The following is a 25,268-nucleotide window of genomic DNA, read 5'->3' as shown; positions in this document are numbered from 1 at the left end:
TAAGTCTGTGGCCAAGTAATTAGAAAGCAAATGAATATTTAGAAAGCAAATTAATGTAATTGGAATAAATCAATTTCTCTTGCATTAATTTTAGTTTGTCCTCACCCCTACCTATAGAGTTCCTACTTCATAAATTGCTATATTTTTGTATTTTTAAAACAATGTTTAATTTTTTTTTCAATACCTTTAGCTAGCTTTAGGATGATGGATGTTATTGTTTCTCCCTCTCTCTTTCTCTCTCTCTATACATTTCCTTCTATCTATGTATCTATCTATTTATGTATCTATCTATCTAATCTAATCTAATCAGATTCTTGTTTCGTGAAACATTTTAAATTCAGAAAGCTTTGCTACCATCCTTTATTTTTCCCCACAGTACTGTTATATCTCTTGATTCATTTACAATATTTTATAATGTTTATGATGTAATTGATAATTCTATTTTATAATTAGCTAATATTATCCTAAATCACTCTATGAACATCTTTAAAAAATAATCTTTTGCCTTGACGATTCTGGCTAGGTATCAGTTTCAGTGAAAAAAAGGCTATATTTAAGAATCCGTTCCTTTGGAGGCCATCAGGACTGGCTGGGATTATGAGAAACCAAATGTCACTTCAATTTATTCAGCACAAATTTATCTTCCAAAGAAACTTAAAATTATACTGCCTCCTTTTTTCCTATTTTTGCTCAGAGCCTCATTTTATATTGACATTCATATTCTCTTTTGTACTTTAGCTTGAAAATTTTTGTTAAGGTTTCTCATCATATGAAGAATTGCGTTGGAAATACATGGCTTTATATTATGTAGTGATTGATCAGTGGCAGCTGATTAAAAGTTACTTATTTCTAAACATTTAAGTATACAAAGTTAACATGTCTAGAAAACTGTAGTTTGTTGTTTGGGGAATGCCTTGGTCAAATTCCCAGCATTAGCTCAAAGATTCTTTAACATTAACCACATAATTAATTAATTTTCTTTAAATTCTCATAATAGATTAGCAATCTGTGACTTTTGCTTATTCTCAAATAATGATGAGGTCTGTGGATCTCCTTTCAGAAGATGTTACATTTGCTTCAGGGGAGGAGAATGTGCAACATATGCAGAATTGCTGTTTGGAGAGAATTTTGCCCGGGACTTAACCATGTTTGCATTTTTGTATTTTTATTAAAAGAATATCAAGTGTCCTGCCCATTGAACAGTCCTCAGTTTAGTAATTTGGTTGTTGTGTATTATTACCATGGGCATCAATTCTGTGTTAGGGAAGAGAGCAAAGGGAAGAGAAACCCCCACCCATATCCCTTTTCCTCCCTTGCCACCACTCAGTGATGTCAATAAGGCATAGCCGTATATCCTAGCTGGGCAGCATCACTTTATTTGGAGCCCTGAGCTAATTGAGCATCAGTCATCAGCTCCTGGGAATACCCCTGAGATATTTGTTGCTGCAGGCTTGAAAAACAACTCATTTAAAGCCCCAATGTGCTTAGCAACTTCTGTATATAACACTCCTAGTGATCTGTGCCTCTTTACGTCCTGAAATGAACATTTCATTGTTCTTAAAAAAGAGATCAAAGGCCGACTTTAGAAAGGGGCATTTCTCACATATTTCCTCAACTCTGATATGTCTTGGGGTAGTCCCTTTGTTACTTTCAGTACCCCCCAAAAAAAAGAAAAAGAAAAAAAAAGAAGGGGAATGTATTGTTAAAGGCTATTATCTTGAAAGGATAAATATGATCTTATGAAAAATAAATGTATTTGAATTTTACCACAATTGTAATGTCAGGTAAAATAGAGTTCTCAATGTGGTTCATCTTATTCTCTTGATAAAGAGGTGAGAAAAAAGTATTCTTTATTACCAGTTCATTAAGAAGAAGTTTGCCAGCCAGGAGACAAAACAATTTGACGTACATAATAGTGTGGCAAAAACATTTTATTTATATGGCTATTTCTGGGTCTTATCTCTAGAAATTCGGCCCAGCAACAGGTATTTATTTCAGCAAACATTTCAAAAATCTTGACTGTGATAAGTACCCCAGAAACACACTTTTTTGGGAATTTGTAAGTTAAAAATGCATATGCTGGCTTTAAAGATTTTATGTGACTCAAGTATCTAAAAATAGTATTAACATTTGTTTTTAGAGGTTTGTGTATAAATGCATTTATTTTAAATTTTTATTTTTTATTTCCAGAAAAACTAATTTTTGCTTCTTGAATGAGAATTCTTTCATTCAGTGGAAGATACCACATTTACATATATATATGTGAAATCATTACAACACTGTTTTCTAACCTAGGTGATGTGACTACAAAGGGGTGTTGGAACTGTGTGAGGCACTGTGGAAACTATGCGGAGTTTTGAAATGCCCGTTTTGTAATTGGTTGGCTCTTAGGTTTCTTATTCCTTTGAACAAGAGAAAAAAATGTTCTCTGTCCTAAAAATATCTGTGATTATTTTTTAAATGACTTAGGAAGATCTTAGGAGATTTTGAGTAAATACTCTAATTTCAAGTTACATCCTGATAACACAGAAGTATCGGAAGTAATTAGTGCACAGTATCATAATTTTCTTATTATCATACTTGGAAACATTTTTATCTTTAAAAATTAAAATTTTAGTAAGTAAATGCTGGTGAATACTATTTTTAATATGAATTTGGAAACGAATCTAGTTTCATTTAGAATTGTATAACATTTTTAAATATATACATATATATATTTCCTGTAGGATGAATCTTCCCTTACATTTGGAATTCTCTCAATTATAGCCATGTGCAGTGAACCAGTCCAGGAAATGAAAAAGGAGTCTTGTGGAGAAAAATGTCAAACATACTTTTCTCAGCAGTTGTTGAACTGCCCAGTCGTTGATGGGGTACAATTATTGTTTAGGTGTTCATTCTACCAGCGAGTTAAAGAAGGGGAATTTGAAAGATAGTGTTTTCTAGGTATGAGAAATAAAACAAAGAAAGCAAAACAAGCATACATGCTACCAAAGCTCAGGCTTTGATTTTGGAGTTGATTTGTGAGACCAAATGACTAATGCCTTTCATAGTGCTGCACAGTGTCAATAAGCAGGAGGCAGGGCTGAGAGTAGCTGTAGATGGGAAATTACATGGCTGCTTCTGTCTTCTCTGGGAGTTTTAAAATAGAAATAATGTTACTTTTGAGTGTGCAGAGCTAGACTTTTGTGCTCTGGTGGTAACCAGTCGTAGAAGAAAATGAGTATGTCATGCTTCAGTGCTACTGCCTTTAGTATTTATTGTTTGTAAGCATGGTTTTGAGAATGTTGCTGGAAGTAAGAGGAAAGGAGGGAAATAGGTATTGAAGCAAACAATAATAAAATAGATCTATCACTGGGACTCTCTCTGCAACAGGCAGCAAAGTAATTTAAGACGTATTGCACTGTGTTTTTAAGAAAAAAAAATAAGGTGAAAAAATGGAATGGATTATTGTCCTGTAGGTGATAGTTTTTATTTAAATATTGGCACCTTTGATATTGCTGTATTATTTTTGAAAATTACTTTTATTTAATATTAAGAATATATGTCAGTTTCTGGTGTAGTCGATCTGACATTTTGAGAGTAAGAAAGTGTCAGGAAGATCGCAGTGGATTATATCCCTGAGGAAATGCTGCTGTAAGTAAGTAATGCTGGGGAGCCTTACCAAACTCGAACTTCTTGAAGACAGGCATCGACTTTATTATTATTATTTTTTTAGTTCCAGAGATATTTTATTTAAGAGCGCCTGCTGTTGTTAGGTACCTGATTAGGTATTGGAGATTTAAAGTAGGAGATTATATATCTGCATGTATGAGATAATTACTTATGTATATGTGTATATATATATGAACATTTTAAAAAAATGAATTGATAAATGGATTAAAGGGGGTGGGGGAAATGTGTATAGGCAGAATCAATCAGCTTTCAGGCTTTTATTAAATCTCAAATTTTATTTTTTAATTAAATTTATTGGTGTGGCTTTGATTCATAAGATTATATAGATTTTAAGTGTACAGTTTTAGGATACATCACTTGTATATTGCATTGTGTGCTTTAAAAGGCCTTATACATTCTATTTCAGCAGAGTGGTCAATGGTAGCAGATCATATTGTTGACTTAGGAGAGTTATACCTTCTATTATAGTGATTTGAATGGTAAAATTGCTAATGAGATATGTTTTCATTATTTAGTTTTCCTTCCTGTCCCTCACTTGTTGGCTTTTTAACAAATATTCTTTCAAACATTTGTTAAACAATTGGATTAAATATGCTCAACCCTAGAACTTTTAAACTATTTTTTAAACAATAAACTTTAAAATAATAATTATTATATTTTAGAACCTTTCATAATTTACTTCATATTTTGTTGTCTTTGTGTGTTTATAATGCAAAAGTTAAAAAAATATAGAAAAATAATTCATAACCTCATTATTCTGAAATCATGGTTAACATTTCATTGTATAATCTTTAAGATACTTTTCTAAACATTAGTGTACATTTATAATTAAACAACAAACCATTTAAACTTGATTGTTTTATACTTAACAGTGTATTATGAATGTCTATAGAGATTTAACACTTCCTAATATTTCATGTATGAAGTAGCATACATATTCAATAAAATGACTCATGTGTGAGGGGGTGTATGATACTGTGTATGACTATTAATTCTAAGAGCTAAATTATTCCACATGAACTAAGTCAGTATTATGATGACTGTTTTTAAGGTACCTCAACATAGAATTGAGAGATTTTGAAAGTTCTCGTCTGACAAAAACTTACTGCATGATCTTGGTCAAGTTACTTAATATCTTTAGTCCTTGGGCTCCTTATTTGTGTAGTAAGTACAGAATTCTCAAGAACCGGAGAACATTATGCTAAGTGCCAGTAGTTTTGATTATGAGTTAGCCACAGCATTAGTTATCAGTACTACTATGTGATCTGTCCGGAACATTTCAGAACACTGAGCTGGGAAACCTTGGCCATAATCATTGAGTCCTAGGTGGATTTAAATTTTCCTTTTTACTGATGTTGAATAGGCTACTGAATTAAGCATCAGAGTGACATTATGAGCAAACAGATTTAATTGTACTTGAATGAAATTTAACCTTAGTTTTTCCTTCAGATCTGTTTATAACATTATGGTCTTGGTTACCATAGTTTAATTTGGCACAGGGACTATTGATAATATGGTAAATGAAATTTGTAAAGGTTATTTTGCATCCACTCTACATTATAAAACCTACAGAGTAATATTGCTAACTAACATTTAAATACTTTATACCAATCTCAATCTGAGTAAATTTTTACTCAATTTGGGTATTTAAAAGGGTAAAATGTGTCATTCAGGAGAAATAATAAACTGAGAAGGCAAGCAATATAGCAGACTACTCTATTTACCAAACTGTACTGAGCTTTTAGACCTGTTCTGTTTGGTCTCAGGTCATTACATGTAAAAAATATTTGTGTGTGTTTGGATGTGTGTGTGTGTGTTATATATGTTTTATATGTATATACATGCTTATATATAACATGTTTATATATAAATGTTATATAACCATATGTGATATACAATATATCAATATTTATATATACAGATACAGACAGATAGATAGATGGACATAGGTATGAAACTTGGATTTTTATAATTTAAGAGAGATCTTGCCAATGTGCTGTGAGTCACTATGAAAACTCTTTGACCTTTCGGTTTTGTAGCTGACAGAATTTTGAAACCTTTGTCTCCCTCAGTAAAGGTGAAGAACTGTCAATGTGTTTGATAGACCTTTGATATTTCATGACTATTTAGTCTGAAAGATGTGTATTCTTTTGTTGGAGAGATATATATTCTTTGATATATGTTAGTATAGTTTATTCTATGCCATTATCAAAGTAAAAATTAATCCATTTATACTGATTCTAATATAAAAACATTCACAAGGAAAAAATTTGTCAAGTGCCAGAATATAAGCTTTCTGATCTTTGGTGACATTTTTAGGTGGAAAAAAAAAATCATTGCTTATTGGTTTTTATCTTACAATTGATATAATAGACATCCAGCTTGAAAATATATATCAGGGTTATAAATAGTATTTGTTGGCATATTTTGCTTTCTATGGTAATTCAGGTTTATTGTGACAAGTACTCTTGCTTCCCAAATAAAATTCTCTGGGCAATTAGAATCAATATCAGGGAAATCTCTGCTCTCTGTCTTTAAAAAGTAAAATAGAAAAAAATAAGATGGTTTGCGGATTTGTTCAGCTAGTATAAATATGACACATTTTAATTTTTCTCAGGGAGTTTTCTAGTGATTTTATTTTTTACTGTTTATGTTACTCTTACATATAGCAATTTTTTCCTTCAAAAGTTTAGCTTATTAATATTAATTTAAAAATATTAAGTAACAAATAATTTAAATTTAGTATAGAGGTCTAGATCAAGTGGAAAACAGAAAACTGCAAAATGTTTTGGGTGGTATTTTGTGTAATGGTTAAGGACAATACTCCGGAAGCAAAGTCTTAGATTTACATTCCAGCTTTATTCACTTAACAGCAGTGACTTGGGGCAAAATTGCTTAACCTCTAGTTTCTTCATTTGAACCATAAGAATGATAATAGTATCCTCCACATTGGGTTACAATGGGGGCTTAAATAATGATATCTAACAGTGTCTTAAGCATCATAAAGCACTCCATTAGCTTTTAGTCGTTGTTTATGATTTGTGATACTTACCATTTATAATTTTTCTGTGGAGAAACTATTTTTCTTCTTGTATTTGCTATGAATTTTACATTTCATAGGTGGCTTATATGCTACATTTTATTTTAAGAAAAAAGGCATATTGCACATTGTGTTACTTGTGTATGGTAAAATACACATTCTTTGGTGAGTGTGAGAGATGTCCAAAATAACTTCTCTATTGGTATGCATTTTTTTCCCTTTCTTGGTTGGAACAATTAGAACTCAACTTTGAATCAAAGAAAATTAAAGTATGGATAGTAGGTTCTCAGACCTGGAGGGGACTTTTGAATTCACTTTCTCCGTTTTACAAAAGAGGAAGCTAAAGCTTTGGATGGTTATCTTCCTCAAGGTAACATGACTAGTACCTTAGAGTTGGTCTAGATCTTCTGTCTTTTGCTATCTTAACCTCCCTGTCTAATTTGGTGAGTATAGAATTTTTAGCCATGTTTGAGTAACAGTGACATTCATATAAAAAGAGGAAAGGACATAAGTATCACTGCTTTTAATCTATTTATTAATACACTGAGACACATTAAGAACAAGATTCTGGTGGAGATTTAGTGGATTGGATTGTTTCTCAGCAGGCTAGTTGGCTGTGCATTCAGGTGCATAGCCATTGTGCAGATTGTGATCCGTATCATGGAAGACCTAAAGTGCCCCTCTCTCTAGCCCAAACCTCAGGTCTTTGCCATGTAATTTTTCCAAAAAAAGAAACAACCACAGAACAGAGTGTTATTTGAGCCAAGAGCTGTTGAAACATTAAGTTAGATTTCTTCTTGGAAATCAGTAGACTAAGACTGTGTTAGCTCATGTTTCATATTACACAAGAGAAAATAAACTGAAAGGTCAGTTGAACAGTTACAGCATTACCCTTTTCCAAGGTAATCAGCAGAGCATGTAGTAAAGACGTGAACAGGAGCATGACTGAAAAGAGAGTGGCTGATAAAGAGGCTGGCTGCTTAAAGTGCTTGGGACAATACTTGACACTTTGAGACCTAACCAGATGGGCCTTCTCACAGGACTTACCTTCAGTAATTCTGATTTATTACATTCAGATGATCTTTTTTCTAGTCAGGCAGTCAGGTTTCACATTGCCAGAAGACCCCAGTAATTTTAATATTGACCATTAATCATACCTTGGTAAACTGCAAGGGCAATATATTATTAATTTGTTTGCAACCAAGAGACAAGACACAGTGATTAAAATTAATTTCTAGCTACATTTGTTAACATACTCTAATTAATTAATCTGTTAAGAAGTCAAAGTATGTTTATATTAATGGCTATATAGTAGGTTCTTAAAATTGTGTCATTAAATGTCATTGCCATTTTCCTAAATGTAGAGTTCTAGAAATAAACACTTTATTATTAAATAAATAGGGAGTTGCATAAGGCTTTCTGAGTAATACTACTAGGTGGAATATTTCTAGTTTTTTTATTCATTGAATAAAACTTCATGTTTTTGGTTTTGTAGGATTTAGATCTGGAAAGATCTCAGCAATAGCCTTCCACAATCGTCTCACCTTTATGACCCAGTACCAAAAATTGGAAAGAACATTTAATAAGTAACAGTCATTATTTACCTCCAGGACACTATTTTAAATAGTAGCAGCTATTAAAAATTTAGCTTTTAACGCTTTTGAATTGACATCATTCTCCCCCTCCTCAAAAAGAAAGATTCAATGATTTTTATATAATTATAATTTCTACATATATCTTATTAATTTGAAACTCAAACTAGCCAAATTGCATTTGACTTCAGGCTGAGTTAAAACCTATTTAAATAGCTTTTATTATATAACATCAGAAAATAGGAGATTAACTATTAGTTCTTAGATATGAACTGAGGATGTATTTATCAGATTGGCCACAGTGCATTTGTGTTTTAGAGATAGTACAAAATGAATACGATTTCTGTACAAAGGTTAAAATTATTTTAAACATATAATGTTTGCATGTAATTGAATTAATATTTATATTTTATTAGTGTGCTATAATTAGCATGATAGAATTATTCGAATTTTTCAAGGTTTTCTCTTTTGACTTAGAAATCTCTTAATTTATTGTTTAAAAAAAGGAAGGATGAAATGTCAAAAAATAATTAATTTTTGGTGTGATAATTATATATCTATGTAAGCACAGCAGGCCTTAATTCAATGGTATTATCTTTTTGTTTTATAATTGAGGAAGCTGAAACTCCAAGAGCCTTAAGTGAAAAATCTAAGTCAGTTTGCTAATGGGCCTGGAAACCCATTAGCAAATGCAACTTTTATTTCTAACGTCCATCATTTCTAATGTGTCATCATGCTTGACACATGACAGGTGGTTCATACCATTTAGTTTTAGACTAAGTCCATATGTGAAATACCTCATTTAATTAACATCTAAGTCCCAAATCTCATAAACCCAAAGGCATTGATAAGGGTTATAATAGTGAGAAAAACTACATGAGTAATAACCATGGACATGTGTTGTGATCAGTTTGAGTAGAAAAGAGATGTTGGGAATTAATTGTCTTTCATCAATTTTTATCAGTTCTCCAGAGTAGACCTCAACTACAGAATAGTTTGCTTTCATCTTAAACAGCACTGACTGCTGAGACGGATGTGTTTTGGCTCCTGGAAGCAGTTGGTGTCTTGACTGGGTCACCACAGCCCCTGACTTGCTATTCGCTTTTATGACTCCATATGCTCGATGTTGATATAGCACCCAAGTCAATGAATCAGTTTTTTATGTGGGATAATCTATTTTCTTACAAAACTGGTTGTTGGTGGTTGTTGGGTCACGCAGGACTTGCAGGAGGAGGGGTGATGAATTTATCTGAGGACTCCTTCCCATTTCCTCTGTTACTGGTTAAAGTTTGTCCTACGGGGCTTTTATTCATGTGCATCTGTAGTGTGGAATCGGGCCTTTTCCTGTAGTTCCTTGATAGCCACAACCTCTAGAGTTTCAATCAAACTAGTGCGCAAAGCCTGGAGGGCCAGTGGGAATAAGTGATTAGGAGTCTAGTATAGTTACAGTGGATTGTAACTTATATTTTAAGAGGTTATTGATTTTTCTATGTTGTTCTTAAATCCAGCAATCATATTGAGTACATTTATTGTCCTAGTAGTGTTTTTATTCATCATTTCATGTGAAAGATATTGTGCTATGCATTTTAGGTATATTATCTTATTTGATTATTAAAACAACTTTATGAAGTAGGTTTCACAATTATTTTCATTTCAGATTAGAAAGTCACTCTTACTTATAGCTGGTGTGTCTTGGAGTGGGCCTCTTTGGTTTCATCTTGATTTGGGCCCTCTGTGCTTCCTGGACTTGTATGACTTTTTCGCTCATCAAGTTAGGGAAGTTTGCTATCATAACTTTTTCAAATAGGCTTTCCATCCCTTGCTCCGCCTCTTCTCCCTCTGTTATCCTTATGATACAGATATTATTACATTTCATGTTTTCCTGCAGCTCCTTTAAACTCTTTGTGTTCTTTTTGAGCCTTTTTGTTTTGTTGCTCTTTCTGGGAATTTTTTTCTACCTTGTCCTCCAGCCCGCTGATTTGATCTTCTGCTTCTTTTAGCCTTCTTTTGATTTCTTCTACTGTGTTCTTCATTTCAGATATTTTATTCTTCATTTCCTCCTGGTGCTTATTGATAGCTTCTATGTCCTTTTTCATACTAGTGGTTTCTCAGTGGGTTATGTGTAGCTTCCCTGGAGTTCACTATAGTTTTCACTGAGCTCATTGAACATCTTTATACTCATTATTTTGACTCAGTGTCTAATCATTTGCTTGCTTCAATTTCATTTAGCATTCTTTCTGGGGATTCTGCCTTTCCTTTCAGTTGGAGATTGCTTGTTTGTCTTCCCATTTTAGATGACTCTTCTTGTTTGTTTCTACTTTCTAGATTGATCTTTGACTCCCTGTCTTTGTGGTATGACCTTCTGTAGTAGGAGGCCGGTGGGATTCAGTGGTGCAGTCTCCTCATTCTCATGAACTTGATGCTCCCGGGTTGCCCTTTATGCTGTTTATGTGGGCTCTCTGTTTGTGATTGGTTTTTGGTTTGTTGGGTCATTCTTTGGTGGGTCCTTCCCTCTGCCTGGATGACTGAGGGTCACTCCACTCACCACATCTCATATGCTGTTGTACAGTTGCTGCAAAAACAAAACCAAACAGCCCAGGAAACAAACCCACACTCGCAAAATTAACCATCACCTACAATCACAGTATCAACAACAAATGAGCCAAAATTAATAAATGTGTGAAGAGATTAAGACTACTATAAGAAAGGAAAAATGAATATGAGATGACTACCTGAAAGAAAAATGCTTTTGAAAAGGTGGAGGCAATAATAAGAGTATGGAATTAGGGACAAGGCAAAGAGAGAAAGATAAATTTACATTGTTAATAAAAAAGGGTGTGAAGAAGGTGGAGAGGAGTAAGAGAAGGAGGTGTATAATATTAGGTTTAAACAGAAATAAAAAAAAAAACTAGTGAGAGAGAAACATAAAAAAATAGGAACCAAGTTGGAGAAAATGATTCACCATGTTGGTATCAATAATAACCAGCAAAGATTAATATAAGTGGAAGGGGATAAGAGGGAAAAAAGAAAGAAGGGAAAGCTTAAGAGATGTCTATAGGAAACAGAAGTGGTTTTGAGATGATGGAGAAGGAATATACTAAGAGTACAGAATGAAAATCAGGCTAAGACAGGGAAAAGAAAATTTAAAATGAAAAAAAAGTAAGGGCAGGTCAAAGGCAAAATGGAGTTGGGCAGGGGAATGATAAACTTTGAGATTTGAAATGCAAGAATAGTGAAGAGATCTAGAAATAAAATTGCAGAAATGCAGCAACAACCACCATATCTACAGCTGATGAGCAAAGATTGATAAAGGAGGAGAGAGAATAAGGTATTTTAAAAGTGGGAGAAAGAACGCGAGGTGACTCATGACAAGAAAAGTGGTTTGGAGAGGCTGAAGGGGTCAGAAATTGTAAGAGTATGGGATGGCAACAAGTCATAGCAAGAGAGAAAATAAAATTTAAAATGAAAATAAGAATAGGAAAGAAGAAGGTAAATGGAGTAAGAGAAAGAAGGAACAAAATGAGTTGAAATAAACCATAGTGTAAAAACTAGTGACTTAATACGCACAAACTTAAGGGCAAGAAGTGAATGTCAAGAAGCTATGCAGGAGAGAGAATAACACAAATCATGAAGAAGACCATGGTGAAATCATCTCTGTTTTTCTAGATCTGCCCCTTGTGATGTCAGATTATGTTCCAGTCTGGCCCTAGGCAGCCTGTTCAAGACTACCAGTGATCCACAGTCTGTGGCTGTCTCCTTCAGTTGTTAATCTAGTCAAACTGTAATCAGCAGTCAGGCTTAAGCAACACAGGGTGGGGCAGAGTAATTCCTGTGGGTGGAACTATTGCATCCCCTCTTGCTGATGCCACTTGAAAGGATGTGCTTTGCCTGAGTATGGTGGCCCCTGTAGAATGGGGGATGAGTCAGCACAGGGATCCTGGACGTTGCTCCCTCAGTTTTCTCCCCAAAGCCTCCATCCCCAGACTCTCCTCCAGTGTCTCTATCCCACTCTGCCCCTGTTTTGCCAGAGCCCAGGGTAAGTGACTGCAAATGAAATTATGTGCGTTGGCCCTTTAAAAGGCTCTCTGTGACTCCATCCATCTCTCTCTGGAAGATAGAAACTGTGACACTTTTCACAGCTGGATGCTACCTGGGTTCCTTTCCTGGCTCTGGTGCTGTTGGCTAGGGAGCCCAGGTTGAGGTTTAGACCACACACTTCTTAGGGGGATACCTCTGGCCAATGAAGTTCCCTCTGGCACTTGCCTCCTGTGGGATCTCAGCCAGCCTTCTGGATCTTCTCTGCACTCCGTACCAGTCACATTTAGTGAAGCAGTTTCTTCTATCTGTCCATGGTTATAAGGCTGCTCTCCAGCTATTGTTCCATTGATTATTCCAGATAATTTCTCCACAATTTAGTTGTAATTCCAGATTGGTCCTGGGAGGAGATTAGTGTAGCTTCTGTTTACTCCTCTGCTGTCTTGGATTTCCCTAAATCAGCAGTATGTCTATGTTTGTAATTTTTCATAGTAGGGAAAAAAGGGGTAACAATTCTCAGACACCTTTGGAATTTGGAGGAAAAATCCGCAATGTTTGCTGATAATTATCCTCTATATTAATATCTAAATAAGTGCTATAAATAAAAAATTTGATAAATTGTTAAGTATACTGCAGCATTGTTCTGCACTGAGGTGGAGAAAGTTGTAGCTTACAATTGAGCACTTGCTGGCTACTGAGTGGATGGCTCCCAGTGTGATTGTGTTGATTTCTTGTAACCTGAGATTTTCCTCACTTAACGGGGGAAGGGATTAAGGAAACAGGAGGATGACTGGTTCAAGGCCACATATATTATGTTACAGAGTTAGGATTTGAACCTACACTGTTCATCAGACTAAGCTGAATTTTCTTAATTATAAGATTAGTAGCTTTATGAGAAAATATAAAGGGCTTGCTTTAAAAGGAAAATGTGACTTTGAGATAATTTTTGAATTACTGAAAGTGTACATTTTGTAATGAATGATGCTAAATCTTTATTGTTTATTACATTCTTTACCTTGGACAACTTAACATATTTCTGTTCCTCTATTTCTTTATAAAAACAGGATTAAAAACATGAATGCAGAGATCCAATCTGATAATATTTATAACATTTTATATCTAAACAAAATACTAGTTGTTATACTAACTTCGTTTTATGTTTTTGGTTACCAAGAATTTGACCTAGATTTTAAATATCCTATAAATTCATAGCAAAATATTAAAAGAGCAGAGGGCACAGGCATGATGAGCTTGCTGTGTCCTCAGGCATTTTTTTTTTTTGGAACCAGTGATTCAAAGTCTAATGTGTATTTCTGTATCAGAAGCTAAAAGGCTGACCTTCAGGGAAGTCAAGATATTTCGTTAAAGTAATATAATGCTATAATCCTGTTTCTTTTGAATTATAGATGGGATATTTGTATGTATCTTGTGAGACTGTTTAAAAATTAGTATTTAAACAAATTTAAACCTCAAGTGTAAAAAATGTGTTTTTAAGATATTAAACCCACATTGACAATAAAATTATTATCGCATTTATTTAAACTTCCAAAGTTTATGTTTTTTAATCAGTTATTTTTCTTGTATTACAATGATATATATATATTTATTTTATTTTTATTTTTTTTACCTGAGGTCCAAATAACTTTTGAATATTACTACTTACATGGTTTAATAGATTAGAGTTTCCTCCACATACCAAGAGTTATAGCTGAGTGATATCTGTAGGGAGTAAAAATAAAACTTTTATAGGACTTAAAGAGAGTATGAGAGAGTTTGCCTACTATTATTTCATTACATCTGTAGATCAGGTTTTTGGTCCAATTCAATATTTTAAGTATATTGAAACAGTTGCCACTGTTTAAATTAGAGTGAGCTCAAAGAAAGTTCTGAAATTTCTTTGGTTCTTGAATAATTATCTGATTTGGCACTGCATGTTTGATAACAATAGGTTGTAGCTGTTAAACAGAACTTGTTGCTTCTCCTTGGGGTCTCTACTCTCCAAATCACCCGGGTCCCTTTCTGCATTGTTTCCCATACTCTGAGGCCAACCCCATTGGTCATATGTTTTTGTTATCAGGCTCTCACTTTTGTCTGTGTGTGTGTGTGGACAGCTTTTCATATTTTTGATACCTGCCTGGCTCCTGTGTCCCATGGAATATGGACTGTCAATGAGACTGAGATTATGCCATTTCATTTAATTTGTTTCAAATAATAGATTGAATATAATTTGCATTTTTTAAAACCATGGATGTGCATGTGTGTGTTTGTCTGTATTTGTTACATACATATACAAAAAGGGGTCATATGTGAAATACTCTGCTCACACTTACCACTCCCATAAGCTGCTGTACTCTACTGATTGGCTTTTGTGGCTTGCCATTCCCTGAGGATACAGCAAACTCATCATGCAAAAAGGGTGCACGTGGTGGTTCTAGGGAGGCCTGCAACCCCTGTCAGCCCCAGGCCATTGAGATTTCCAGGTGCCCAGCATGGGGTCCTATGAAAATGGATTCACATGCCAATCATAATTATATCTTTATTTTCTTTATACAATTATATGCTTTGTGAAAAATTGCTCTGCAGCTTCTTTTTCTAAACAGTTTGTACTGGGCGTATTTCCCTATTAACACGTATCACTATACCTCATCTTCTTAATGGCTCTGGGTAATTTGCTGTTTGGGTGTTCCACAGTTCAACCAGTCTTCCATGTTGAACAGCTCGATTATTATTCATAGTTTCCTGTTATAAATAATGTTATAAAGTTTATCCTTATACATATGGATGTCTTTACTTCCTTATGCAATATATGCAAAAGGTGAATTTCTAACAATGGAGTTACTTAGTTGAAGAGTGTGATTTTGAAATTTTCATAGCTGATACCAAATTATTCTCTAATTATTATTTCATTAAAGAGTATTTGAAAATTTTTTTTTCCTGCAGTGCACTTTATCCACACAGATTATCATGTGTTTATTAGTGTTTTAGGTAGAAAGTAGAATTTTGAAGTTTAGGTTTGCATTTATTTAGTTACATATGGATTTGAGCATTTTTGCACATATTTTACTGGACATTTGTATTTAGTTTTCAGAGAACTCTTGGTTTTATTTATTTTTAACTTAATTTTTATAACTTTGGTCTCTGGAAGTTATTCTTATATTTAGAGATCTATGTTTTGCAATTAACTTACAGGCTTTAATATTTATTTGGATAAACAGTCCTTTCATAACTGATAGTCCTTCTATCATGTATTTAATTTCTGTATATGCTTAAGACTATTTCAGGAACTCAGATTTGTTTCATAGATCTATTTTATTTCCTCAAATTTTATAAACACTGTTTTATATACCCAGTAAATTTCATATAGAATATTGCATAGGATTCTGTAGGTATTTTAATGGTTAAGAATGATAGTTTCAGAAAAACATTTAAAAAAAAAATTTTTTTAAAGATTTTATGCATTCATTTTTAGAGAGGAGGAGGGAGAGAGAAAAAGGGAGAGAAACATCACGGTGTGGTTCCTTCTCGTGTGCCCCCTACTGGGGACCGGGGCATGTGCCCTGACTAGGAATCGAACTGGTAACCCTTTGGTTCACAGGCCAGCACTCAATCCACTGAGCCACACCAGCCAGGGCAGAAAAAAACATTTCTTAATTTTTGTTCATATATTACTTATTTGTTATAAGTAATTAGAACAATGCAAGGGAAAAAGTAAAAAGAAAGACCACCAGAAAAATCCTCAGTGATTTTTGGAAAACATAATTCTTGATATTGTTATATGCTTTTATGTTCGAAAAGAATAGAGAAATAGCTTAATAGACAGAAATAATATAATGAAACATGAACAAAATAATTGCTTGTTAAATTTAATTTGCAATTAAATTTTTTTAAAATAACTGTGAAGTGATAATAGTGAAACGGCACCATATTTTGGAATTCAGCTCAGCAACCTTGGTACTTGATTTTGGCGGGAAAGAATTCAGAGCGAAGAAACTCAAACTGAAATAGAAAATTTATTTAGAAAATCACAAAGGTAGAAAAAGTGAGCCAGCTGGGCTGCATGGGTTTAGGAAACAGTGACAAAGGCAAAAGAGGGCCCTTGGAGCTGAGGAGAAAGAAAGCAAAGGCATCCTCCTTGAGGAAAGAAAGAGGTAAGGAAGATAAGTGTGTATGTAGGAGAGAGAAAGAGAGAAGCAGGGAGGGAGGGAGGGAGTGTTTTCTTAATGGAAAGAAGGGGGTTTTTTCCCTTCAAGAATGGTTCATTACTATCATGGACTTAAAATTATTTTAAATTTGATGATATTTAAATAAGTTTTATGTTGGAATAGGAATTCGTCTCATTTAAATTTAGACTACTACTTTTCCTTCTCAGAATTGTGTTGGTTTTTGGTCTTTAATATAATGTTTCTTTGGGGAAAAATGCCCCTTTCTCCTCACTTTTTTTATACTTGGTTGTGTGTGGAATTATTTCTTTATCCTTTGAGTTTCAGTAGCCTAAACCTGGAGATGTTCATGTGTGTTTGTTTTGATTTTTTTTTTTTTTTTTGGTAACTCAGTGATCTCTTTTTTAATATACAAACTTAATTCTTTACTTAAGAAAAAAAGTTCTAGTTTTCATATCTTTTATATTCACTTTATTTAGTTTTGTTCTTAAGGGTCACCAGCTGTCCTTTTCTTGGATTTTTTTGGTGATTTTTTTGCATTTCTCTTAGCTTCCTTTTACTATATTCAATTTCTTGGTCTTTTTTCTTCTTCACTTAATTATATCAATTTTCAATTTATTCACTTAACTAATAGGCTATATTTGTTATATGTGTACCTTGTTCTTTGCCAATTCTAATTCATTTATTATTTCCTAGTGATATATTTTGTTTCTCCTTTTGTTTCCTTAGGTTTGTAGTCCAATTTTACCTCTCATTCTATTGTTTTGTCATTTAATCTTTTCACTCTTATTTTTATGGAATTTATTTTTAATTAATTTGAAGTATACTGTGAAAGATTCGTAGAAAGCTTCTTTTACTGATCAGCTCAATTTAGGTGTTCATTAGTTAGCTTCTCAAATTTTATAAATACCCTCTATATGCCCTATGTGGATTATTACCTTTCTGGGACTTTTATTGCTTACCCATCAGAGTAAGGGGAAATGCCGGGAGAAGCTTATTGGCATTGCTCAATTCATTGTATAGTTCTGGAACCCTCACTTCTGACAGAGCTACAGCCACATGCTTCATTTCTCTAATTTTGCAAGTTACAAGTTTTGTTTTAGTTAGCTTCTCCCCAGATTTAGGGGCGTATTAGTGAAAACAGCAATTAATGGTTTTGTTTTTCTTTCTTTTTTTTTAACCAGTCCTGAATGTAGCCTTTGTAGTTCAACATGATCTATGTTCTTTCCATGCTTAGCTGCTAAAGGCAGGGCCTGGCAAATTACAGCCCACATGCCAAATTCTGTCTTGCCACCTGGTTTTGTAAATAAAGCTTTATTAGGATACAGCCACACCCATTCATTTACACATTGCCTTTGATCACCTTCCTGCTTCTGATACACTGTTGAGTTGTTAACAGATACCTCTATGTGACTGGGAAAGCCTAAAATATTCAGGCTTAGCAGGAAAAGTTTGCCAAACACTGTTGTAGGGTAGTTTTATTTTTCGTGCTGGTTTTTGGCTATTTTTCTTTCATTTTATTAGGGGTTAGAGGTGACCGATACAGATAGCATGGTCCTTTATTATACTACCTTGACATAGGAGTTGCCATAATGCTGATTTTAAAATTTCATGGAATAAAATAAACATTATATTTTCTCTCATACTAAAGTGTGTGAAATTGTCAAAGAAATGTTAGTGGAATAGTTAATATTTAAGATATTAATGGCCCTAGCTGTTGTGGCTAAGTGGATTGAATGCTGGCCTGAGAACCCCAAGGTTCAACGGGATTCTCAGTCAAGACACACGCCTGGGTTGCAGGCCAGGTCCCTGGTTGGGGGCATGAGAGAGGCATCAGTGTTTCTTTCTCTCTCTTTCTCCCCCTCTTCCCTTTCTCTTAACCAAAAATAAATAAATAAATAAATAAACAAATAAATAAATGATTTTACCTACCAGGTAACCTCAACCAATTAATGAAATTATCCACATTAGTCCTTTTTATGATATCTTTTTTTTTCTTTATTCTTTCTCTGAATAAGAGGAAAGCAGTTACTTAATTACAGTAGCTTTTTCTGGAAGATAATTTAATTTTGTAACTTCCTTCTTTTGCACTTTTCCAAGGTATAAGCGGTTTACCCAGACTTTGAACAATATTGGAGAGAACGAAGGAGGTATCAATAAGTTTTCCAGAGGTTATGAATCATTTGGGGTCCACAGATGTGCTGATGGTGGTTTGTACTGCAAAGAATGGGCTCCTGGAGCAGAAGGAGTTTTTCTTACTGGAGACTTCAGTAAGTATCAACATTTTATTAATCTATTTAAAACATAGACTTATTGTATTTTATATATTTGATGATAGGAAAATAAATGGTTACAAAATCCCACTTTTCAGATAGAGCTGTAGAATTTATTGTCTTTACCTTCTTGTAGTACAGGTGTTTCTGCTGTCATATATGTGTTTCTGCAAAACATTATGTTCTGTAAAGTCATGTACCAGAAATAAGTGTTTACAAGAAAAATAGTGTTAGACTACTCCAAATTTACTCAACTTTGTTAGCAAGCCCTGAAAAAACCAAAAGCAGCCTGAAATCTCTACTGACATCGCACTTGGTTACATGGCATTGTAGTTCTTAGATTCTGTATAGTCTAATATATTTTTATGAGACCTCAATAAAAGTTGATATCTAATCTAGAGGGTAAACTTATTCAACCCTTCATTTATTTTTCCTCTCTTCTTTTTTATAACACAAAGGAAAATACTCAGTTTTGTTACCTGCATTGTTGATTTCACTAGAGAGTTAATCCTGTGGAAAGCATAGTAGTTCTAGAGGCTGGGCTTCTGGCTTACAATCTAGTGGGAGGAAGGGCCTGCATATAAATAACTATAATGCAATCTGCTTAGTTTTATTCTAGAAGTATGAATACATTATTATAACAGTGACAAGGAAGAAAGCTCAGTTTTGAAAATGGAATAACAAAAAAATAGGCCTTGGCAAAATGCTCATAATACAAAGAAAGGAAATATTAGAATGGTAAAAATCCATTAGCAGCATAGAGTGATGTGGTATTTAAAATTTGATTTTTCTGGACTCAAAAATCTACATAACTATATTATTCCATTTTTATGACATTCTGAAAACAGCAAAACTATAGGGACAGAAAACAGAGTTGTCATGGTTTACAGGTAGGAGTTGTGAATCAGTTGCAGAAGGGGTGATGAAAATGTATTATGTCCTGATTATGGTGGTGGTTACGTGACTGTATATATCTGTCATCATTTATAGAGCTGTATATGTAAAAGAGTGAATTTTATTGCATGTAAATTTTACTGTAAAGAACCTGATTTTTAAAAGTTTTGATTTTATAGATATTGTTAAAAAAGTCAAAGGAAAATAGATGAATAAATTTTAATAATGATGCATTCTATTTGATCCAGTATATCAAAATATTTTAACATGGAATCAATGTAAAATTTGTTAGAAATATTTTTATTCTTTCATATTGTGTCTTGTAAATATGGTATTTTTTCAATGGAAATTCTTGATCTATATTTAGATTTAGCTAAGTTTTTAGTTTATAAGTACATATCCAAGTTTTTGCAAACATAATGAAAAGTTTTAGTTACTAAATTGAGCAGTAGTTTTAAAATTTAAATTTACTAATGTAATCAAATAAAATAAAACATTTAGTTTCTCAGGCCCTGGCTGGTATGGCTTAGTGGACTGAGTGCTGGCCTGTGAACTGAAATTTCACCAGTTCAATTCCCAAGCAGGGCACATATCTGGGTTGCGTGCCAGGTCCCCAGTAGGGGGTGCACGATAGACCACCACACATTGATGCTTCTCTCCCTTTTTCCTTTCCCCTCTAAAAATAAATAAATAAAATCTTAAAAAAAATTAATTTCTCAGTTGCACTAACCTCATTTCAAGTGTTCACTAGCCACCAGTGTCTAGTGGCTCCCCTATTTTAAAGCACAGGTCTTAGCACTTAAAATAATTCTCCATACAGTCCCCCAAATTAGATGATTTGAGCTTCTTCTTTCTGTTAAATTGATTTTAGAGAGAAGGGAAGGGAGGAAGAGAAGGAAAGAAACATCAATGTGAAAGAGAAACATCAATTCGTTGCCTCTTGTATGTGGCCAGATTGGGGACTGAACCTGCAACCCAAGCATGTACCCTGACCAGGGATTGAACCTGAGACTTTTTGGTTTATAGGGTGTCACTCCAACCAACTGAGCTACGACAGCTGGGGCAGCTCCCTCCCTATGTTTCTTGAGTTACTGAAAAGTTCATTGAGAGATTTGAGAAAGATCATGTGAGCTGCTGATTCAGATAAGCTTGACCTGATGATAGTTATGAAATATATTTTGAGAATAGGAGGCTTTTCACTTAAATTATTATTAAAATTGATATTAATATTTTTATGCACATTGTTATTTATCCATATTCTCTATGTAGCTGCATTAATTAATATTTTTTTTTGTTAATAGACAATTTAAACATCAACCTATAGTCAAGGCACATTTTCCTATTCTATTTTATTATTTTTATCATTATTTATAAGATTGAAAGGTATTGATTAAGAATGTTCAAGTTAAATATTTAACATAAAGATACCAAAAGTACTGTAAGAACCTCAGTTAAAATTTGATAGTTGCATTAGATACCTCTTCCTTTATATTTATGTTTAGACCCACTAAGTAGGTTTTAAAAATCTAAAAATATGGGAAACCTAGATTTGTTATCAATGTATAATACTCAGTTATGAAAAGTTGTGCCTCGTAAATTTAGTTGGGCCATATGTACATTTGGAAAATTGCATTTAAAAATTGTTTAGGATTTAATGGTTAAATAGTAAAAGAATAGTAGTTTAAAATGTATTTTGTAAAGAGAAACTAAAAATTGCCTAGTCCCTATTTTAATGTGAAATGTCCTCTGTTAACACATTTTTTCCTGAAATTTAATTTGATTTTTACAAACCCTACCCCTTGTGAAGGTATATCACATGATTTAAAAATCTCTCCATATCTTTGAGATAGCATTCAGTCATTTTCAGTCAATTATGGTTTAATCAGTAGTCCTTTATTTTTGCTGGAGAGATTGGAAAGACTCAGATGAATGTAATTGTGAAAATAGTTAAGAATAGGCAGTATGCTGAGAAAGTTTAAATGTTTATCTATTTTCTAATTGAGATAAAAGGATATCTTTTTTTCTGCCCAAAGTTACAGGGTCTCGAGATCTCTTCACACATGGGATTTCAACTGTTTCTCACTAAAAGCTTTGATATTTTGAAAAAAAGCTTGAAAATTGAGAGTAGAACCCAAATTTTGTGTTAATAATACATTTAAAAGAATATTTCTTTTGAAAAAATATACCCCAGAATATTTATTTAATGACCATACAGAACATAGAACTTTGCTGATGATAACATGCCCTTCCTTATATAACTGAACTGATCATTCCTTTTTTAAACCACAATTAATGTGTTCTGTATTATGTTTTTTCCCTTATTTACATAAAATATTTTTTATCCACTCATCAGAGAAAGGCAAATACCATATGATCTCTTATATATATGGAATCTAATAAACAAAATAAACTGAGTAACAAAATAGATACAGAGGCATGGAACAGACTGACAGCTGTCAGAGGGCAGGTAGGAAGGAAGGACTGGATGAAAGAAGGTTGAAGGGATTAGCCAAACAACATACATGCATGACCCAATACACAGACAGAAGTGCTTGGACAGCTTGGGGAGGAGAGAGGGGACGGGGTTGGGTAGAGGCAGACAGCGGTGGGGAATGGGTCATTTGCAATAGTATCAACAAGAAAAATAAAAGATAAATAAAAATAAAAAAATACCTCATTTTTTTCTAAAGAGTTGAGCAAGGAAAAAGTCTCTCTCTCTCTTTTTTTGTTTTTTTTGTTTTGTTTTGTTTTGCTTAGTCTCTTCTCATTATCAAAAATCTGTTAGGTAATTGTATTGTTAAGTCTTATAACATTATAATGTATAAATCAAAGGAAAACAAAATGCATGTTAATTGGCTTATAAATTACAGGTTTTTTAGAAAATGCAAATGAGAATTAAGATGTTTTCTACTGGTTTTGCTAATGAGACAAAGAAATTTTTTTAAGATTTTATTTATTTTTAGAGAGATGGGAAAGGAAGGAGAAAGAGATGGGGAGAAACATTTATGTGTGAGAGCTACATTGATTGGTTGCCTCTCATACACCCCCAACCCAGGCGTGTGCCCTGACTGGGAATCAAAACGATGACCTTTTGGTTTGCAGGTTGACTCTCAATCCACTGAGCCATACCAGCACGGCAAGATAAAATGTTTTAAAAATTGTTGAACTATTCATGTGACCTCATTTATCAGTTGATAAAAACTTAAAAGATTCTATAGAATTAATCTGTATAACACTGATCACTTTTTAGAATTCTGTTCTTTACTTTGTCATCTAATATAACAGTAAGCTTAACATCAGTATACATACTTGAAATATCACCTGAAAAAACTATTGCTTCTTTATCTGTTGGCAGAGATTTAAAAAGCAACAGTATTTCACTTATATTTTTATCATTACAGTGGGTATGAAATTTAAAACTTTTGTACTTAATTCTTATTCAAGACCCCCATAATATAAATCAAATCTTCCAACACCAGCAACAAAAGCTTTTTTCTGCTAATAGATAACTTGACTGTTACTTATATGTACCTGGAAAAGGAAATTTTATTTATTTAGTTTTTATCTGAGTGATTATTTATTTGTGATAATTTTTTCAGAAGAAACTAAAATTAAGAAATGTCTAGATACTCATTTTGTATTAGGGAAAATTATTCCTGGAATAAAACTATTTTAATATACTGTTGTGATGTCTTTCTCCTTTTCTAATTATTTTAGAAATTGACTGCATTATATATTTTTTCTTGGGGCTTACTCATAATATTGCTGGTAGATGTTTGTTGTTCTGGTAGTGTTTTTGTTTTTGTTTTCTTCCCCAACTGACCTGAAGATACTTTAGGTACACCTACTAAGAGCAGTCAAATATGTATCATCTTCAAAAACGAAATTGCATGAATTGGTATGTTAAAAAAAAAAAAAAAGAATGGGCTTCAGAGTTTGAAACCATAGTTGAGCTCTCCAAACACGGTTCTTCATCTGGCTCAGTGGAGGAAAATGTGATATTACCTACCTACCTGAGTTGCTCTAAATACAAGCTAGATTGTGAATGTGAAAATTCAGTGCTACAGAAATGTTTATTATGAAATTTAAAAAATGCTCACATTTTCAAAGGCCTTTTTATTACTTATTTTAAAAATTACTATTAATTTCAAAAGGCAGTCGAACTTTGCAAAAGTCAAATCGTTTTGTTCCTGAAAATCCCAAACTGGAGTGGATTTACCTTTTGCCATAAACATTGTTAAAACTTAGAAAGCAGCTTTACTTTAAATATATTACACAGACTTTTTTTCTTCATTTGACAAAGAGAATATGAAACAGTTATTGTTTAGTCATTAAAAAACAACAGCAGCAATTACCTTCTTAAGCAGCTACCAGTTGATGCAACAACTCAGAAGAACAGTGTATGCGCAGTGACATTCATCAAGATTGGGACCATACCACCCAAAACGCACTCCTGGGCAAGTCAGAAAGTACATTAAAGGTTCAAGATGAATTTCCAGACCTTGAATTATCTTTCATATAGCAAGGAGTCATTCTTTAGAACATTATAAATGTGATTTAAAATAGAGTTTAGGACTAAATCATGTTTATTACAGGTTGCTAAATAATTGCTGAAAACTAGCTGTTTTCCTGTAACTAGATGATGATAAATAGAGTGAAAGGCAGTATACTACATAAGTCAATATAAAATAATTGGGTTCCTATTTTGCTATAACTAAAAACATTTCATTTAAAATTACCAAGTCTGAGAGCTGGGAACATTTCAAATAACCGAAATGTCTATCATTGATAGACTGGGGAAAAAAAAGATAGGGGAAAGGAAAGCCCTGATTTTTATGCTTTAAAGAAAAAAGTAACCACAGATATTTTTGTAGACTTGGAAATACACTAAAGAGAATTTTACCTTTGTTCTGATGAAAGTTGTCAATAATTTAGTTTCCAGTTATTACAACTGCTAAAAAGTTTATGCCATCACAAAAGCTTTTATTTTTCTTACTTCCACATGCTCTGAAACAGCATTACTCAGAGTGTGCTCTGTGGACCACTGTGGTTCTGTGCACTGTAATTGGTTTGCAATGATACATTGTCATAATTGGGAGTCAGGATTTTGACAGAGTAATTTTTGTTGTTGAATGATAATACAAAAATTGGGGCTTAAATTTTGAAAGTCTTGTTTTATTTTGATTTTTAAAATAATTTATTTTATTATTATTTATATGAGTATTGGTTTATGATAGACTGGAATTTTTTTTTTAAAGGTAAGTGGTCCATAGTCATAGACAGTTTGAGAAAGAGTGGTCTGAAAATCAGTGATTATTATTCATCGGTTTAGAAGTCCTTTGTGGTTTGAAGCATGTAGTTCTGATAGCAACCTCCTTTGTATTCTCTTCAACTAAATATATGGTGGCTGTGTTAGTCATTTTGTTAGCATGTTACAGAAAACTCCAACAGCTTAATGGCCTAGAACAATAAAATCCTATTTCTTGCTCATGTTGGCAAATTATCAGCTGTAGGTCTGTCCCCAAAGTCAAATTCTTTCCGGGATTAAGGGTAGTGGAGCAGCCCCTGTGTATCACAACAGATCTCTTGATGGGGAGAAACA

General features: G+C 33.3%; 1 protein-coding gene across 1 annotated transcript in view; it reads left to right on the top strand.

Moving 5' to 3' along the window:
- The window catches only part of GBE1 (1,4-alpha-glucan branching enzyme 1), a 272,242-nt gene that overhangs the window by 31,039 nt on the left and 215,935 nt on the right, over window positions 1–25,268 (top strand). Inside the window, exon 2 of the mRNA XM_054585232.1 lies at window positions 18,600–18,769. Coding sequence (XP_054441207.1) covers window positions 18,600–18,769 — 170 coding nt within the window. The remainder of the gene's footprint in view (window positions 1–18,599; window positions 18,770–25,268) is intronic.

The sequence above is a fragment of the Pteronotus mesoamericanus genome, unplaced genomic scaffold, assembly GCF_021234165.1.
Source record: "Pteronotus mesoamericanus isolate MK-2021 breed Mesoamerican mustached bat unplaced genomic scaffold, CSHL_Meso_final contig_82, whole genome shotgun sequence".
In the NCBI taxonomy this organism is placed as follows: domain Eukaryota; kingdom Metazoa; phylum Chordata; class Mammalia; order Chiroptera; family Mormoopidae; genus Pteronotus; species Pteronotus mesoamericanus.
Note: the sequence above shows the minus strand (reverse complement) of the source record. Positions and strands in the feature narration are given on the sequence as shown.